The sequence below is a fragment of the Lepus europaeus genome, chromosome 2 (genome assembly GCF_033115175.1).
Source record: "Lepus europaeus isolate LE1 chromosome 2, mLepTim1.pri, whole genome shotgun sequence".
NCBI classification, from domain to species: Eukaryota; Metazoa; Chordata; class Mammalia; order Lagomorpha; family Leporidae; genus Lepus; species Lepus europaeus.
Genome location: NC_084828.1, coordinates 135150683 through 135169981, shown reverse-complemented (window position 1 = coordinate 135169981; position 19299 = coordinate 135150683). Strand labels below are relative to the sequence as shown.

General features: G+C 40.5%; 2 protein-coding genes across 8 annotated transcripts in view; both read right to left on the bottom strand.

Moving 5' to 3' along the window:
• Positions 1-19299, bottom strand: part of LOC133775298 (uncharacterized) — a 993905-nt gene that overhangs the window by 902549 nt on the left and 72057 nt on the right. The window lies entirely within an intron of this gene.
• The window catches only part of LOC133775228 (phospholipid scramblase 1-like), a 28510-nt gene continuing 25673 nt past the window's right edge, over positions 16463-19299 (bottom strand). For all 7 annotated transcript variants that reach the window (XM_062213421.1, XM_062213445.1, XM_062213412.1 and 4 more), the window contains one exon: positions 16463-17727. In XM_062213421.1, coding sequence (XP_062069405.1) covers positions 17671-17727 — 57 coding nt within the window. In that variant the 3' untranslated portion in view covers positions 16463-17670. The remainder of the gene's footprint in view (positions 17728-19299) is intronic.

Below are 19299 nucleotides of genomic sequence, written 5' to 3'. Positions count from 1 at the left end.
AGCAACCGGGACAGAACCAGCACCCCAACAGGGACTAGAACCCGGAGTGCTGGCGCCGCAGGTGGAGGATTAGCCTAGTGAGACACGGCGCCTGCCTCAGAACTAATATCAATTATAATCTTGACAGTACCAATTACAGTCTTAACCTAAAGCATATGTGAAACTAATATCAATTGCAATCTTAACAACACAAATTTCAATCTTAACAATTCCAATTATAATCTTGACATTAATCTAAGTGTCAGCCTAAATCATATATAGGACATAGACAAATTACAATCTTATCATTAATCCAGTTTTTAAGCTTGAATGATTATGCTAGGGAGTTTTTATGCTCTGCCAAGTAGGATGCAGTGGACTGTTATTGTCTGAGTTTTAGATCATAGTTTCAGACCAGAGCCTCATGATAGGGGTGTTTTCTCAAGTCTTGGGTGCTCTAAAATGGAGTCCCTATTGTCAAAGTGTTATTTTGTCATAGCCAAACTGTCAAAACGACCGTAGCGGCCATCTGGGGGAGGGAGGTGAACCAACAGAGGGAAGACCTTTCTCTCTGTCTCTCTCTCTCACTGTCTAACTCTACCTGTCAAATAAGTTAAAAAAAAAAAAAAGTATGATAAAGAGAGAATTCTAAAAACACCGAGAGTGGGACCCGCAACCTTGAGTAGTGGATAGAGTTGCTGCCTGTGACACCAGCATCCCACATGGGCAACTGTTGAGGTCCTGACTGCTCCACTTCTGATCCAGCTCCCTGGTATTGCACCTGGGAAAGCAGCAGCAGAAGGGCTCTTGCACTCACATAGAAGATCTGAAAGAAACTCCTGGCTCCTGGCTTCAGATCAACACAGCTCCGGTCATTGTGAGCATCTGGGGAGTGAACCAGTGGATGGAAAACCTTTCTCTCTGTCTCTCCCTCTTTCTCTCTCTCTGTAACTCTACCTCTCGAATAAATAATTAAATATTATTTTTGAAAAAAGAGTGGGAGCTATTAGAGTTAATAATGCAGCTCTGCCTTGTTATAGCTCTGTGCTTGTTTCTTCTAACCAGCTCCTTCTTTTAGGCAAGTTCTTTAAAGTTGCTGTGCCTCAGTGTCCTCATCTTTAAATTAGGTAATTAACAGAGGATCAATTTATCTACCTGTGGCCACACGTCTAGATTCCATATAGTTCATTGGGTTGCTCGAAGGACTAAATGAGTTATTACATGAAAATTTCTTACAACTCTGCTGGCATATGGGATGTAAGCTCCACCAGGATGTTACCTATTACTATGTTATTGGCTTTCCCTTTAGGGAGAGAAAGTGTTATTTACCTGATATCTGACTCTATCATGCTTTGTAGTTCATCTTTTCCAAAATTATTTAGTCACTTTGCCCATTTTAAATACTTAAAATTATAATTTCTAGTACAATTTTAGTTCAGGTATATTCTGTACACCTAACTCATCAGCTAAAGATGCTTTGGCACAGTGGGCATTGTCATAATTTAGCATATATCAGAATTACCCAATTTTTGGATAGACATTTCTTGGCCTATCCAAAAAATTTCTGAATCAGGAGATCTCTGCATTCTAACATGCTATAATACAATATTGATACTGTGGACCTGGAGACCAAATTTGAAAGCAATCCTTTTGTCTAGGATAAAAGTGCTTTATGTTTATGGGGCAGGGGACAAGGTTTGAACATAAGGACAAAATTTTATATAATTATGTATAAGTGTACATGCATATCACTATTATATACTATCAAATTAAAGTCATTCAATAAACAATCATGTACACAAAGGTGTGAGACATTTAACATTGCTGTCACATTCTCAACTTAAGTTGCCATTTTGATAATTAAAAAAATTACTTCATAAATGTGATATTTTTCTCAAAACAACTAGTTAGCCCATATGTCCTTGTCTGGCACACTTATATGTAATCACCGCTTATCCATGGCGGGAAGTCTTCCTGGATTTCATCCTTTATGTCCAGTCCTTACTCCTGTATTCCAATGTAAAGCTCTGGCAAAATAAAAATAAAAATTAAACATCAACAAACTAACATCTCATCTGCTATTGGGTTTTTTATTTTCACATGTTTTTTATGAGGGTAGTTATCATCCTTCTACTGTTTCATAAGATTTGATTACTTATTCATTTGCAAGGCAGAGAGAGAGAGAGAGAGAGAAGAGGGAGGGAGAGAGGGAGAGGAAAGAGGAGACAGAGATCTTCCATCTATTGGTTCACTCCCAAAATGGCCACAATAGCCAGGTCCGGGCCAGGCCAAAAGCCAGGAGCCAGGAACTCCATATCAGTCTCCCACATGGATGTCAGAGGTCGAAGTACTGGGCCCTCTCCTGATTCCTTCTCAGGGGCTTTAGTAGGAAGCTGGGTCTAGAGTGGAGCAGTCAGGACTCAAAACAAACTCCGAAATAGGATACTGGCACCACAAATGGAGGCTTAACCCCTTCACCACAATGCCTACCCATCCTTCTCTAATATAAAAATCCCTTAAGCATTTCTTGTGGAGCTAGTCTGAAGTTTTCTTGACATGGAGACTCATGTCTTCATTTATAGGGTATAGCTTTGTTGGTTAGAATATTTTTGTCTGGAAATTTGTTTTTTCTTTCAGCACTTTGAATATTCCATCTCATTTCCTCCTGGCCTATAACAGTTTAGCCAAGAAATCTACAGTTAATCTAAAATAAATTATCTTTAAGTGACTTAAAGCTTTTATTTTAGAGCTTTTATTATTTTTATGTTTTAAAGAGTTATTTATTTGAAAGGTAGAGTTACAGAATGGGAGGCACACACACACACACACAAAAAGAAAGAAAGAAAGAGAGATTCTATCCACTGGTTCACTTCCCAAATGGCCAGAACAGCCAGGTCTGGGCCAGATAGAAGCCAGGAGCCAGGGGCCTCTTTTGGGTTTCCCATGTGGGTGCAGGGACCCAAGCACGTGGGCCATCTTCCACTGCAGAGAGCTGGATCAGAAAAGAAGCAGATGGGACACAAACTGGTGCCTATGTAGACTGCCTGCTATGCCACAGCACTGACCCCACCATGGTTCCCACTCTTAGTCATGGGGAAACACTGATGCATATACAAAATAGCCTTAAAAACTTAAATTTTAGTCGTGGACCATTTGCCCATGAACTGTACTTCCTGGCTATGCAAACACTGTGGGTAGAAGGGTACAAATACAGATCTGAAAGTCAATCAGTCCAGGAGAAGCACCTGGCTACTGGCTTTGGATCAGTGCATTGCGCCGGCCGCAGCGGCCATTGTAGGGTGAACCAACGGCAAAAAGGAAGACCTTTCTCTCTGTCTCTCTCTCTCTCACTATCCACTCTGCCTGTCAAAAAAAAAAAAAAAAAAGAAAGAAAGAAAGTCAAACAGGCCAGCTTGTAAGGGGGTGATTGCCAGCAAAGTAGTTTGGTTATTTGCTGTAATTTGAGAGACACTGGGATGGGCAGGGCTGTCAGCCGACCTGCCTCATTCCAGATGTCTCAGACACCTGCAGCACTACACATTTATATTATGTACCTGGATCTAGCAGAAAATCGGGTCATGAGCCCTGGTGAACAGGTTCAGTTTGAAGGTAAATCTGAATCTTAAACCAAAGCTCTCAAAGGCTTACAAGAGTACAGATGGGACATTTTTGCTTTATTCTCCCATAGGTACAGGAGTTACTTTGACCATGTCTGGCTCCTTCTCCCATGAGAAATTTCTCTGTGGGAACTTGGTACACTCTTCCTAGAAGCTAGAGTGTGATCTGGCATGAGAGAACAATAAAACAAACAGGAATCAGCAAGAGTTGCTTGAGAATTCAAGTCCTTAGGGTATATATTTTCTGCTTTTATTAATAGGTTGGAAAGTGGGCCATTGAATGTATCTGATGCAAATTTTATGCAAGGTTTTTTTTTTTTTTCTCTTCTGCACTGTTCTAATAATATACCTTAATTGAGATTCCCTGTCTCCATCCACCCAATCCACAGGTGGCCTGAAATGACTGGTAAACAGAGAGGATAGGGGGAGTTGTTTAATTTGAGGCAGCTGTGACTGCTCTGGCTGCAAGCTGTTGTACACCTGTCACCAGGAGGTAACCCTCCCTGGCCTAGGTTCCATATACAGTGGAAGAGGAAAGAATTATTAGCTACACTGCTTCTGACTTGTGTCGACAGGTGAAATAAGAGGCCCGAGGTATTTAGAATCCGTGTGCATGCAGGTGAAGATGCTTTACACACCTCAGATTCCTTCTTTATTCTCTCAACTTGACCAGATTTCCACAATATTCTTACCTTCCTGCATTATTGTGGGCTCAAGAATGCAAGCATTCTTGGTCTGACTTTTCTCTCTGGCTACATTTGCTTTGATAATGTACTTACTATTAGTGTGGCTTAATTAAATTTTGTTTAATTTACTTGTATATAAAACTGATAACTTATACTTTAACACTTCAGTGGCTCTCCCATTTGCATCAAAAGTATCTATCAGGGGATAGTGCCGTGGCATACTGGGTTAATCCTCCACCTGCGGCGCCAGCATCCCATATGGGCACTAGTTCTAGTCTTGGTTGCTTCTCTTCCAGTCCAGCTCTCTGCTATGGCCTAGGATAGCAGTAGAGGATGGCCCAGGTGCTTGCGTCCCTGCACCCGCGTGGGAGACCAGGAAGAAGCACCTGGCCCCTGGCTTCGGATCAGCGCAGCTCTGGCCGTTGCGGCCATTTGGGGAGTGAACTAAAGGAAGGAAGACCTTTCTCTCTGTCTCTCTCTGTCTCTCTCTGTCTCTCTCTCTCTCTCTCACCTTCTGTAACTCTGCCTGTCAAATAAATAAATAAAATCTTTAAAAAAAAGTATCTATCAAATAATAGTTATTTAAGTTCCACTTACATATACTATGTCTATGAACTCAAAATTATTTTATAAATCAGATAAAGTAGTCATTTGTTAGGCTTACAAAATATTCAACAGCACACTCAAGATTTCCACTTTATATTATTCTTTTCCTCTTAAAAATCTTTAATAGGGGTAGATGTTTATAGCAGTTAGGTTGCTGATTGGGATACACACATTCCAAATTGGAGCACCTAGATTTGACTCCCTCTGCTGTTCCTAATTCCAGCTTCCTGTTAATGCACACCCTGAGGAGCAAAAGATAAAGGTGCAAGTGTTTGAGCCCCTGCCACATGGAGACTCAGATGTAGTTTGGGGCTCCTGGCTTCAGCCTGGCCTAGGCCTGGTTGTTGTAGACATTTGGGGAATGAACCAGCTGATGAATGAGTTTTTTCTCTCTGTGTGTGTCTCTCTCTCTCCTGTCATTATGCCTTTCAAATTGATAAAAGTAAATAAATAAAAATTATAAAAACATAAACAAAAAACTAATTTTTTAAAAGACTTTATTTATTTACCCAAAGGGTAGAGTTACAGAGAAAGGGAGAAACAGAGAGAGAGAGGTCTTGCATGTGCTGATTCACTCCCCAAATGGCCACAACTGCCAGAGCTGAGCCTATCTGATGCCAGAAGCCAGTAGCTTCTTCTGAGTCTCCTACACGGGTGCAGGGGCCTAAGCACTTGGGTCACCTTCTACTGATTTCCCAGTCCATAAAAAAGAGCTGGATCAGAAGAGGAGCAGCAGGGACTCGAACCGGAGCCCATATGGGACGCTGAGTTTGGAGGCTTAAACCACCAAACTGCAGTGCCAACTCCCCAAAATACAAATTTAAATGAAAGAAAAATGCCAGGCATTTGACCTAACAGTTGATAGACCAGTTGGGACACCAGTATCCTGTATCACATATCAAGTATTGGCTCTACTCTCAATTCCAACTTCTTGCTAATGTGTAACCTGGGGGGCAGCAGGTGATGGCTCAAGTAGTTGGACCCCTGTTACCCATGTGGGAGAGTGGATCAAGTTCTTAGGTGTCAGTGTGGCCCAGCCTCAGTCATTGTGGGTATTTGGAGAGTGAACTAGCAAATGGGAGCATTTTCTGTCTCAAATAAATAAATCTTTAATGGGCATTGGTTTAAAATTCAAATTATATATTCTAAGTTATTTTACATAGAGTTAAAAATGTTAGATTATTTTATCAATTTTACTTACAAAACTGGATGCATTTCTAGCTTTATTTTCATTCCCATGTTTCTTTCTTACCATAAAGTAAGTTTCTTATTTACAAAACCAGACTGACACTAACCAGATACATGATAAAGTCCAGCTAATCCACTTTAGCAGGATGCTAAGTGACCTCTATATCTTGGTGTTTCCCTTTAACTGTTCTATGGTCCATATAGATAAAAGATGTAGATAAAAGACACTCAAATAAAGGGAAAAATCAATCAGTAAAACAATTAATATTCAAGGGAAATATTTGTCAAGAATACTTGAGTGAAATTGCTTCTATAAAAATACTGAGCACTTATCTACAGACCTATGAATCAACAGGACAGGAGGCCTAGAAACACACCCACTAATCTATTTAGAATGGAGACTGGAAAGAGACATAATTGCAAATCAGTGGGAAAAAAAGGAACTCCATTTTTGCTGAGGCAATTAGCTTTATATAATGAAATTATATATATGAAAGTATATATATACATATATGTGTATATACTCCCATAATATAAAAAGTCATTTCCAAGAGGACAAATGGTCCGCCTATGAGAAACAAACCTGTAAAACAAAAGCATGCAAGTAAAAAATACAAATTATGGTGAAAAAAAGAATTGGTAAATGTGACATTTAAAATTTTTGCACAAAAGAACATCACAAATCAGCTAAAATAAAAGTTATGTCATGGCAGAAAATATTGGCAATGCATATATGCCATTTTGTAAAAAAAAAAAGTGTTAATAGGAGTTATGGTGTAAATTCTGATCCTCAGAGAACAGAAATATCTTTATTTCACATAGCAGAGCTTCTGTCCTGACATGGGAGAGGCTTGGCCACTCCAGGAGACTGTATTCCATTCCCCTCCTTAAAATTTCTAGTTTTACACCTCTTCTTAAAACCCTGTTACTGCCCACAGCATACACACTGAGCTTCTTAATGCGGCTGACAAAGCCCTGCAAGATCTGGGCCTCCTTCCCTTGTTCCTCTAGCTCCTTGTCCTTTCCCTACAGTAAAAACAGCTATAGAAGGCCAATGGTTGAGCCATGTTACTGAGTACTGCTGTGACTTCTGCCTATGTTCTTTCCACTGCCTAAAACAATTTTGTCTACTTCCTTTTTGCTCACAACATTTCCTGTCTTGGTTCAAAAGTCATTTGCCTTGGGGCAGGCATTATGGCAGAACAGTTGCATCACTGCTTAGGATGCTTGCATCACATATAAGAATTCCTGGGGTTTAACCCTGCCTCTGTTTCCTGACCACTCTTGCTAATGCTCACTCTGGGAGGCAGCAAGTGATGGTTCAGGTATATAGGTCTGTGCCCACCATATGGGAGACCCAAATGGAATTCTGTGCTCTGGGTTGTTATGGGTATTTTAGGAAGTGAATCAGCAGATAGAAGATCTCTCTATCTGTATATGTATCTGTATCTATCTCCATCTCTATCTCTATCTCTAGCTCGTATCATTCTTAACTGCATTTATCATTCTGCCTTTCAAATAAATAAATTTTTAAAAAAAGGGCACATACCTTAAGAAACATTGTCTGATCCTTAAAACAGAGTTAAGTAGGGGGCCAGTGCTGTGGCATGGTAGCTTAAGCCTCTGACGGTGGCTCTGGCATTCCAGATGAGCATCAGTTCAAGTCCTCGTTGCCCCACTTCTGATCAAGCTCCCTCCCAACAGCCTGTGAAAGCAGCAGAGGATGGCCCAAGTTCTTAGGCTGTGGCACCCATGTGGGAAACCTGGAAGAAAACCCTGGCTATTGGTTTCGGATTGGCCCAGCTCCAGCTGGTACGGCCATTTGGGGAGTAAACCAGAGGATGGAAGACCTCCATCTCTGTCTCTCCCTCTCTCTGTCGCGGCTCACTAGGCTAATCCTCCGCCTAGCGGCGCCGGCACACCAGGTTCTAGTCCCGGTCGGGGCACCGATCATGTCCCGGTTGCCCCTCTTCCAGGCCAGCTCTCTGCTGTGGCCAGGGAGTGCAGTGGAGGATGGCCCAAGTGTTTGGGCTCTGCACCCCATGGGAGACCAGGATAAACACCTGGCTCCTGCCATCGGATCAGCGCGGTGCGCCGGCCGCAGCGCGCCAACCGCGGCGGCCATTGGAGGGTGAACCAACGGCAAAAAGGAAGACCTTTCTCTCTGTCTCTCTCTCTCTGTCCACTCTGCCTGTCAAAAATTAAAAAAAAAAAAAAAAGTTAAGTGTCCCTACTCCTTTCCTTCTGTACTATCTTGAACCCTATCATAAAACTCTGTATGTGTATAATTGGCCTTAAGTATTTTGTGAAAAATTCTGTTCATTATTTGTTGTGATTAATGTACCTAGTTTAGCCATTGGCCTGATGTAATAGCTCTGTAAATATTAGCTAAGTTACTGCCAATCAGCTGCAGAGCTCTTAAATCAATCAATTTTACATTTTTGCATTTGTTCTCTCTTCAATTCCAGTGTCACATTATAGATATTTGAAAGTCATCTTCACAAATAACACATAGATTTAAAAGGCAGAACAATGCAAAACTGTTGCATGCAAATCCTCTTTTGTTTGTGAATAACAATAACAGAGAGAATTCTGACAGTATGATTTAACAGAAATGTGCTTAGCAGTGTTACGGTCTAAACACATGTGTCTTTCTAAATTCTTATGCTGAAATTGAAGACCTAGGGTGATATTACTAAGAGGAGATCAATAAGCTTTCATAAATGGAATTAGTACCATGGGATTAGCAGAATGGATTTTTTACCCTTATAAAAGTGCTCAAGGGAACTTGAGGAGGGTATTGACAACCCCCTACACCATGCATGCTACAATATGAGCACACAGCATTTGTCCTGTTGCCTTTTCCACTTCTGACATATCAGGATGTACCACAAAGCCCCAGCTTGGAAGCATATACCAGGCCCTCACCAAACTCCAAACCTGCTGGCCCCTTCAGCCTAGATTTCCAGCCTCCGCAACTGTGAGCAAAAAAATATTATACTATTAAAAATGACTCACTATGTGATATTTGGATGTAGCTGAACAAATAAAGCCAAGATAGACATTGTTATTAAGAACTATGTGTATCTGTAACAAATGTCCAAAAATACTGCAGCAGCTTTGGAAATGGAATATACAGGCTGGATTATGAGTGATATTTCTTGGTGAGGGTGAGAGCTCAGAAAGGAAGAGAGTAGTCAGAAAAGTCTGTATTTAGAGATCATTTAAGTGGTCATGATTAGAATGTTGACATAAATACGAAAGCTTGGAGGCAATTCTGTGAATTCTCATATAGAAATGAGAAGTATTAGAAACTAGAGGAAAGGCCATCTGCTATTATATGAATGTGGTTTGAGTGTGTTCCCCAAGGGTTCATGTGTTGGGAGCTTCATTCCCAGTGTGGCAATGTTGAGGGGTGGTGAAACTTTTAAGAGATAGGCCTAGTAGAGATAGGCCTAGTAGAAATCCTTAGGTTACCAGGAGAGATGCCATCAGAAGGAATACAAAGATTTCTCTTGGGCCCCTTGTTAGTTCTTGTGAGAACATTGCTATGAATGCATAAAGCTGACCACTACCAGCCTCCTTTGTAACCTGTCTGCCCATGTGTGTTTTTCCCTTTATCTCTTGTTCCTGCCATGTGAGGCAATCATCATGAAGTAACATGGCCAGGTGGGCCCTTGCCACAACCAGCACCATGCTGTCTGGACTTTCAACTTCAAAATTAATAGTTAAATAAATCTCTTTTCTTATAAATCATCCAACCTCAGGTATATCATTATAGTAATAAAAACACATTAATACACCCTTCTTGTTACAAAGTGGTAAAGAATTGGCTGAATTGTGTCTGTAACCTAATACTTTGTGGAAGGCAGAACTTAGTAGTGTGGAAGTGTTACAGGTGTGACCTGGTTTCTTCTCACTCACTGCTAGAGAAATCTAGAGAAACAAACTGCTAGAGAATCTAGAGAAACAAACTGAGGATGGAATTCAAAAATTAATCTGAGAGGCAGAAAGATGGAGAGGGAGAACTCCCATCCATTGTTTCATTATCCAAATGCCCATGATGGCCAGGGTTGGGCTGGGAACCAAACGCAGGGGATAGGAAACCAATTACTTGAGCCATTATTTCTGCCTCCCAGGGCCTGCATTGGCAGGAAGCTGGAGTCGGGAGCTTGATCCAGAGCCAGGAAATGAACTCAGGAACTCTGATATGGGAAATGGGCTTCTTAACTACCATGTAACACCTGCCCCTTAAAAATGAATCATGAGAGGCAATGTTAAAATGTTGGAAGCTTCTCAACCTATAAATAACTAAAAAACATTGTACTAGAAAGAATCACAAGGTATGAACAACAGAATGCTGAATAAATAGATTGATGTGGATATGAAGAAGTCTGGGGCTATTCATCAAAACACTTTGAAGATCTACCCAGAGTTCCAGGTCCTTGGGGCAGATTGTTTCTGAGGGGGGAGGCCCAGGGTGCCTGTGGAACTTGGGCTCTCTGTCCAGGACTGCTTCAAATCTCTGTTCCCCAAAAGTGGTGCAGGACCCCTTAGCTGCCCCAGCTGTTGCTCAAGTGTGTACACTGTAACCTTGGCCACATCTATATGGTGCTGACTCTGCAGATGTGCAATGTGGTTGTGTAGTTATAACTACTTTTAGCTAGATTTCAAAGGATTTATTGGAGAGTTTTGAGGACCAGGCAAAGAACAGGACAGAGGCAGAGCCACCAGAAAGAGGTTCCACCAAGGCATTGTCAAATGGAACCATGGGTTTGGAACCACCACAGAGAGCCAATACAAGAGCAAAGTCTATGGGAGCCATGAGAGTAGAGCTACCTTCAAAACCTCCAATATATAGAGTCACCAGTGTACAAATTCCCCGTGAAGAGTCACAGGCCTAAGATTCCAAGCTCTGAGAGCTACACTGTGTTCTATGTCCAGTGACGTAGGGCACAACATTGAAAAGGCAGGATATGGAGGCAAGGATCATCATTCTCAAGTCTCAAGATATAATTGTGCTTGCCTGTGTTTTGTAATTACTTGGGAGCTACTATCAGTTTCCTCTTTCTTATTTCTCCATTTTACAGTAGAAATGTTTACTTGTGCTTTTCCTGTGATTGTACTTTGGAAGCACATAACTTCTTTGCATAGACCTACACTGGAGGGGAATTGCTTCAGGATGAATCATACATACAGGATGAATCGTCCATAACTGATTTAGATAATGTTTAGTTGTAATGGCATTTAGTGCTAGAATAAATTAAGATTTTTAGGGCTATATAGATAGAATAAATATATATGAGAGGGACATGAATTTTGGGAGACGAAGGAAAGAATGCTGTAATTTGAGTATGTGCGTATTTCCAAAATTCATATGTTGGAACTTAGATCCAATGTGATAGTACAGAGTGGGCCCTCTAGGAAGTAATTAAGACGTGAAGACTTAACCATCATGAATGGGATTACTAGCCTTAAAAAAGGACTCAAGGAAGCTAATAGACCCATTTTGCACTCTGTCCCTTCCAATATTTGAAGAACCAACAGTAAGGTGCCACTATTGTAACAGAGACTGGGCTCTCACCAAACACCAAACCTGCCAGCATCTTGATCTTGGACTTCCCAACTATTTAGAATTGTAATAAATAAATTTCTATTTTTATAATTTACCCAATATAACATATTGTGTTATATAAGCAAGAATGGATGGAGATAGGAATTACATAGTACATTAAGATTGCATTTACTCTGCATAGTTTATGGAACAGGGAGTTTCACTGGGTCAATTTCTAGATGGTTAAAGCCTATTTGTAGTGCTAGATTAAAGTTGAAATGTGTCTTGGCAACTTATTCTCAAAAGCATCTTCTATTTCAGGAAGAAATATAGCAAGACTTATTCCCTATCACTGCCAGACACAAGAATCTAAATATAATGACATGAAAAAAGAATAAACAGGCAGAAAGAAATTGTCCTCAGTAGGCAAGCAGACTTATCAAATATCAATTTTCCAAATGTAGTCAGTTTCCAGTTTGGAGAAAATTTAAGCTATCTTTCAGCATGAATAAGTTATTTTCTAGCATACAAACATTAGAAGTAAATTGAGGCTTAACATGAATGTTTGATGTGAGGACAGACAATTGCTGAGGTCTGTGGACAATAGGCTTTGTTGGCTATAATCCCATGGCTATCTCTGGTCATAAACCCACTGTCTTGTGTTCAGACTCTGTGTTTTTCAGTTATATTTCATCTGATCTCATGCTCTGAGGGTGGGGGATACTTTTTCTAACAGGGTCTTTTTGACCATACAAAATTATAAAGTTAAAAATTAGCCTGTGGTTGGTTGCCTTGGTAGGGCCAGACCAACTGATTTTATGGCCTTACATGGCCTGTGGGCCAGATGTTCCCCACCCCTGTACCTAGACTTTTTTGCTCCCCCTCTCCGAAGGGTTGCCACATTTTGAAGCCATAAAGCTAACAAAGGAAAGTCAATACCACTGTGCCCAGGTGGCTATCCATCCTTCTGTGAGATATAATTCATCTCTTAGTTGGCCATCTTATGTGAAGATTTCCTCTTTCTCCTAAGAGGACTATTCATCTTAAAGTTCATGATGAATTTCACATGTCAATCAAAGTCACAATACTGAAAACCAATTGAGCCCCAATTTTCTGCATTGGATTGAACTACTTCCCTGTCTTTTGAAATTCCTTGATGACTATCAACATGTAATCCTTTTTACTTTTTATCTTGGTCTACTGTGTACTGCATGACCAGAGCTTGAAAGAGACATGTAGAGACACAGCTTGAAACAAATAGGGCCATGTGCAGGAATATTCTCAGGGGAATAGGCATCAATGCATGGGGAGGAGGCTCAAGGCAGGTGTTGGGCAGGATATGGAGGGAAACTATGTACACTTCTGCCCTTTCCCAGGAATTCATTGTGCTCAAGCATTTTAGATCATATTTTGCTCAAATGATGGCAGTATTGCTCAACTGAGTTCCTTCTAATTTCTCTAAAATTATAGTAGCCCATTTTTTTAAGGGAAAAGGTTTATTGTCAGGTGGGGGAAACCTGACAGACTGCCTTTCTGTGCACAAGAGAACAGCAGTTTGTACTGGGAGAGCAGGTCTTATATAGCTTTGCAGAGGTAAAGAAGTGGGAGGAGCAAATCCCATTAGGGTAGGGGTGGAGCTGACACTTGTGCTTTTGGGCCATTTGGTCACCAAACCAAAGCCAGGCTAGGCTAAGAATGAAGCTTATTATACAAAATGGCAATGGGGCCAGAGCCTAAGATGGTACCACAGATAAGACCTTACCACTTTACTAATATTCCTCCCTTTTGTTTTCATAAATCTAGTGTTGCATGGGATTACACTGGCCCCAAAAGTCCAGGAGGGGTGGAAGGATGATGATCTATCTTCTAGAGCTGCTTCCTGCTAATATGGGGTGACGAGTTACTCTCTGTTGGCATGGAGCGATATCTAAAGTCATGATGTCCTGGGTGGGAAGCTGATTCTATCTCTTTAGTAGCATTTAGTTGACCACCTGGTTGGTGAAGGCTTTGGTTCACTTCATTATCACCTCCTGTAATCACTGCTAGTGAGGTGGTTTGGCTTTGGAGACCTCAGATGGCATCAGCTGGGGTCTCAATGGACCTAGTGACCTCTTGTAACTGTTGGAGTTGTTTTTGGAGTCAGTTGGTCGAGATAACGTTGTGGCCCAAAACTGTTCCTGAGATCACTACTGAGGAGAGGGAGGCTGCAAAGCTGATCCCAACCAAAACTGAGAGAAAGGTCGCTCATCTCTTGTGCATAGAGGGGTTTGTCTGTAGAGAAATTCTTGACAATCATACAATGTTAAGTGGGGTGTGTGTGTGTGTGTGTGTGTGTGTGTGAACCACCGATATACATGGGTCAGGAATAGAGCCATTGATGTAAAAGTAGAAGTTATGGTTACAAAGGAATGAGACCCCAAGTGGGCCAGAGTCTAGAACAAAGGACAGAATCATTATTAGAGGACCTAAGAAAGGTGCTGTCTAAACCATGAATAAGTTTTCTGATGGAGAGGCAAATAAAAACTGACAGAAGGGGCTTGATAATGATCAGGTGGGTTTTAAGGCATTGTCAGTCATGAGGCCCAGCCCTATTTATCTCTTTACATGAGGTGCATCATAAGGGAGGTATGAACCTCCTTGGGGAAGGCACCCTGTTGACTTCCATTACCTAGCTGGGCTGGGAGGAGAGCTGGCCAGGCAAAGGCAGGTGGCATCTCTTGCAGGAAATTTACAGTTCTGCCTGCAATGTTGCTGACCCTACTTGGCCATCCCCTCAGCAGTGGTGGTTATTTTGGAATCTGGGCAGAGCAAAAGGCTTTTCAGCTTAGAACCAGCAATGTCTGTGGCTCCGACCTGAATGTCCTTTGACTCCAGGGCAGTTCCATTTCCAGTGAACCAACTCTTGGCTAGCAGAGTTTCCAGGACTCTTCATAAGCTGACTTCTGCTGAAGCCCTGGCTTTTCATATAAACCAATGCAGTGGACTGGCCTGTTGGATCTCCTTAATGGCAGATCGCTGTGTAGAGCAGCCACTCATTGGCCTGCCACCTATCTTTAATATTGCTTTTGCTTCCCAGCCTTCTCTTTCCCCTGGTTTCTGTTAAAGCAGACCAGAGGAAACCCTTTAGAGGATGCAAGTCAAGGGGATACTCAAGTCCCATCTCTAATCTTTGATGATCTAAACTGAAGTCTATGGTATGATTTTACAAAATATTTATCCCTTTTAGGCCTCTAGGTCTTTCTCTTTTAATAACCATCATGTCTGGTAACACAAGACCATTAGATTTTTAACTTTTGGACATTTGTATCAATAGCATTATATATTATCATACCTTAAAATATAGCATAACATCTCATCTTGCCAGTACTTGCAATATAATCCAAACAGCCTGATTAGTTGGTATCTCTACAAGATGAGAGACACACAGCTTTTGATATTTCCAAAGTCCCAACTAGAAATATCGAAGACCAAATAATTTGGAACTTTGATTTTTTTTTCTTAGAATGCCTGTCAAGGATGCCAAGAAAGTTTAAAATATCTTGTAGAAATAGGATCCCTTAACAGCATGACATAATATAGACCAGATTTGATCACTGTTACAAGGTGATTACTCAAATGTTTTAGAATAAGCAATATTTAAGCAAACCATGACTCTTATTAAAAATTCAGCTGTTTTAAACTATCAGAACTTAACAGAGAAGTTAAGAGAACAGAATAGATTACTTTAACAAACACAAAATCTGTGTCTCTTTGGTCATTCCAAAAAACAGAAATAAAACCTTAAATTTAAGAGCTAGTCCATGGAATCATATCCCATAACTTGGGACAGTTTTAACAAACCCTTACCTAAGACAGCTTGAGCGCCTTACACTTGAAAAGCCCATCCCTTCTCTAACTGGCACAACTGATGACACCGGGACACCTCCTCTTCATTTGCCATGCTGCCTATTACCCACACAAGCTGGATGAGTACTATGACTACATCTTACTGTTGGAATCTGGCATCTGGTAGATTATTTAGATGTTGGAAAGTCCACACTTGCTGTAGTTCATCTTCTATATCAATACTCTCACTATTTACTACTTGGAGCTATGGTGACTGGTAGAGGTTTACTGCCATGAACACTTGGGATGAGGAGAGAGGCTGTCAGTGGAGTTCTCCTTAAGATGGAAGGGAATCTTGTCCCTGATCTGATTTCTTAAGCACACCTTTTCCTTTTATGTGGCAAACTGTGGATTGTTCACCTCCTCTAGTCATTCTTCCCTATAAAACCGATTATAACATTCCTTTAAGTTTCCAAAGGAAGACATCCTGGTTTCCAACACTGGTACAAGTTTTGCTACAAGGTATCATATGCCTTTTTTTTTTTTTTTTTTTTTTTTTTTTTGACAGGCAGAGTGGATAGTGAGAGAGAGAGAGAGACAGAAAGGTCTTCCTTTTTGCTGTTGGTTCACCCTCCAATGGCCGCTGCGGCCGGCGGATCTCGCTGATCCGAAGCTAGGAGCCAGGTGCTTCTCCTGGTCTCCCATGCGGGTGCAGGGCCCAAGCACGTGGGCCATCCTCCACTGCCTTCCTGGGCCATAGCAGAGAGCTAGCCTGGAAGAGGGGCAACCAGGATAGAATCCGGTGCCCCAACCGGGACTAGAACCCGGTGTGCCAGCGCCACAAGGCAGAGGATTAGCCTGTTAAGCCACGGCGCCGCCTTTTTTTTTTTTAAGGAGATTTGAATGAGAAGGAAAGTAAAATGTGTCCTCATTTAACTGAATGAGAGTTCAAAGTACATCCTGGAATGACTATATTTGTTTAAAAATGAAAATGAAATATGCAAATATATAGCAATATGTTTTTATTTCAGATATTTGATTATTATCACAAATAACCTGGTAGATTACTTTTGAAACTTACACTCTGTTACGAAATATATTTGTTTCATTTAATTAATATCTGAATAATATTACAATTATTATGTTTTGGGAATGATAGAACACAGAAGCTAAATATTTGTCAGTAAAAATTATAAGTTCAGAAATTACAAAATAGCCAACATTAGAGTGAGTGACTCTTCAAATGTTTCTGTCTGTCTTTTGGAAAGTATCATATGCTTCTTTGTTCACAGAAAACAATGTAAAATTGGCAATTTATTATCCTGTCAACATAAACTTTATTTATTTGAAATTCAGAGTTACAGAGATTGAGAGTGAGAGAGAGAGATCTTCCATCCACTGGTTGACTCCCCTAATGGCTGCAACAGCCAGAGCTGGGCCAGGCCAAAGCCAGGAGCCAGAAGCTTTATCTGGGTCTCCCACATGGGTGCAGGGGTCCAAGGACTTGGGTCATCCTTGGCTGTTTCTCCAAGCACATTAGCTTGGAGCTGGATCAGAAGCAGAGCAGCACAAACTTGCACCCATATGGGATGCCAGCATCGCAGGTGGAGACTTAACCTGTAATGCCACAACACTGGCCCCTATAAACATTTTTTTACATAATAGATTAGCTTATAGGAAAAGTAAAATATAATGCAATTTCCTGAAGATCAAAAACTAAATTTAACTTTTCCTTGGTAATATGGATATTGAGTATTATTTCAATAGAAACTGCTATTTTTTAAACTTTTTGAATATATACTATTTGCAAAATAATATTAACTTGTGAGGTGAAAAAATTATAACTATATTTAATGGAATAATTTAAAATTCTTTGCTAGTATTACTTTAATAAGGCTTTAAATTATTATAAAAATGGAAAACAAATCAGATTTTAATAGCCTAAAGCAGTTTTTCATAAGGTTTCAATTTTATATGTAAAAATGTCCTTTCTCATAAATTCATAGCAAATGTTTCTAAGATATATAAAAAATTTATAAGCCAGATATACAGAAAATAAACTCTATAATCTGAAAAGCAAAAATCACATAACGGAACTATAGGCATCACAGCTTAATTCAGTCACATGTCACAAAGAAAAAAAACTGTTAACTTTGTAGATCATCCCAGTCAATACACAGATTTCACATTTTCTGAGGAGATTTTCATTAATCCACTACCACACTCCTGCTTTTTGATCCTGGCCTCCAGCTTTCTCAAAAAACATGAAGTCCTAGAAAAAAACAAAAATACAGAAATGAGTATTCAAAGCAAGGATTACTTTTCAGACATAGAAATACTAAAGACTCTGAGGACACACAGTAATCTATATGTTACACAAAAAAAACCTAACTGTAGTAAGTAAATCCTGGGAAAATCAATAGCTATGTAAGTTCATTGTTCAGCTTTTCCTTTTAACAGCAATTAAATTCTGTAATTCTTATCATTTACTGATACCAGAATGAGGTGATTAATCTTATTAATTTCTCTAAACATCACCTCTTCTCATGCCCTCTGAAATCTTTCTCAGTCATTCTCCCTCAATTTTCTGCAGTTCTTTTCTAGTAGGATAACTTTTTGAGAGGTACAGTTACAGGTGGAGAGAGAGACATAGACAAAAGTCTTCCATCCTCTGGTTGACTCCCCACAACAGCTGGAGCTGGGCAGATCCAAAGCCAGGAACCAGGAGCTTCCTCCGGATTTCCCAAGTGGCTGCAGGGACTCTAAGCACTTGGGACATCTTCCGCTGTTTTCCCAGGGCATAGCAGAGAGCTGGATAGGAAGTGGGGCAGCTGGGACTCGAACTGGTGCCCATATGGAATGCTGGCGCCATAGGCAAAGGCTTAGCCTACTACACCACAACACTGGCCCATATTACTTTTCTATAGCAACTCAAGTTCCATGTACAATTTTAGACTTTTTCAGGGAGTGACTGCTATCTTTGAGATAGGATGCATTCATCGCAATTGGTATTTTTCAGCCCATTTTCCTCATTTCTCTTCCACTGTATCTATTGTGATTCCATCTGGCTTCATACCATCAGTGTCTAACTAGACTCTCTACCCAGGGACTACAGTCAAATCATACGACTTATTTCTCTCACATCTATTATTTTCCTTTATCTCTTCAACAGAAACAATTTTACCCTTCTTGCCAAATGCTTGCAAAATACTATTGCAATTTTATATTTCTTTAATTTATTATTTTGCACCTAGTCACTAGTACTGATCTTTCTAAAATTATAATTACTGAAGCTGGTGTTGTGGCACAGCAGGTAAAGCTGCCAGTTGCAATCTTGGCAACCCATATCTGAGTGCTCTGTTCAAGTCCTGGTTTCCCTGCTTCTGATCCAACTTCTTAGAAATTCATCTGGGAAGGCAGTGGGCCACTGCCACCCATGTGAGAGACAAGGATGGAATTCCTTCCTGGTTCCGGGCTTTGGCCTGGCCCAAGCCTGGCTGTAACAGGCCATCTTGGGAGTAAATCAGTTAATGGAAGATCTCACTTTCTATTTGTATCTCCTTCTCTGTTGCTCTGACTTTCAAATAAATGAAATTTTCATAAATTATAATTACTTTAGGATACCCTGTTGAAAAAACAATTAACAATTTTCAGTGACTTAGCCAGTATTTACAAGAAGTCCAGAGTCATTCTCTAATGATCTCTTCATCATTCCAGCCCCATTTCCCATTAATTCAAACAATCCAGATTGCCTTCTCTCCCCCAAACACACGTATCTTTTATATTCTCTGATTTTGGTTAAATAGTTTAAGGTTAAATTTTAATTTGGGAGTAAAAAGAATAC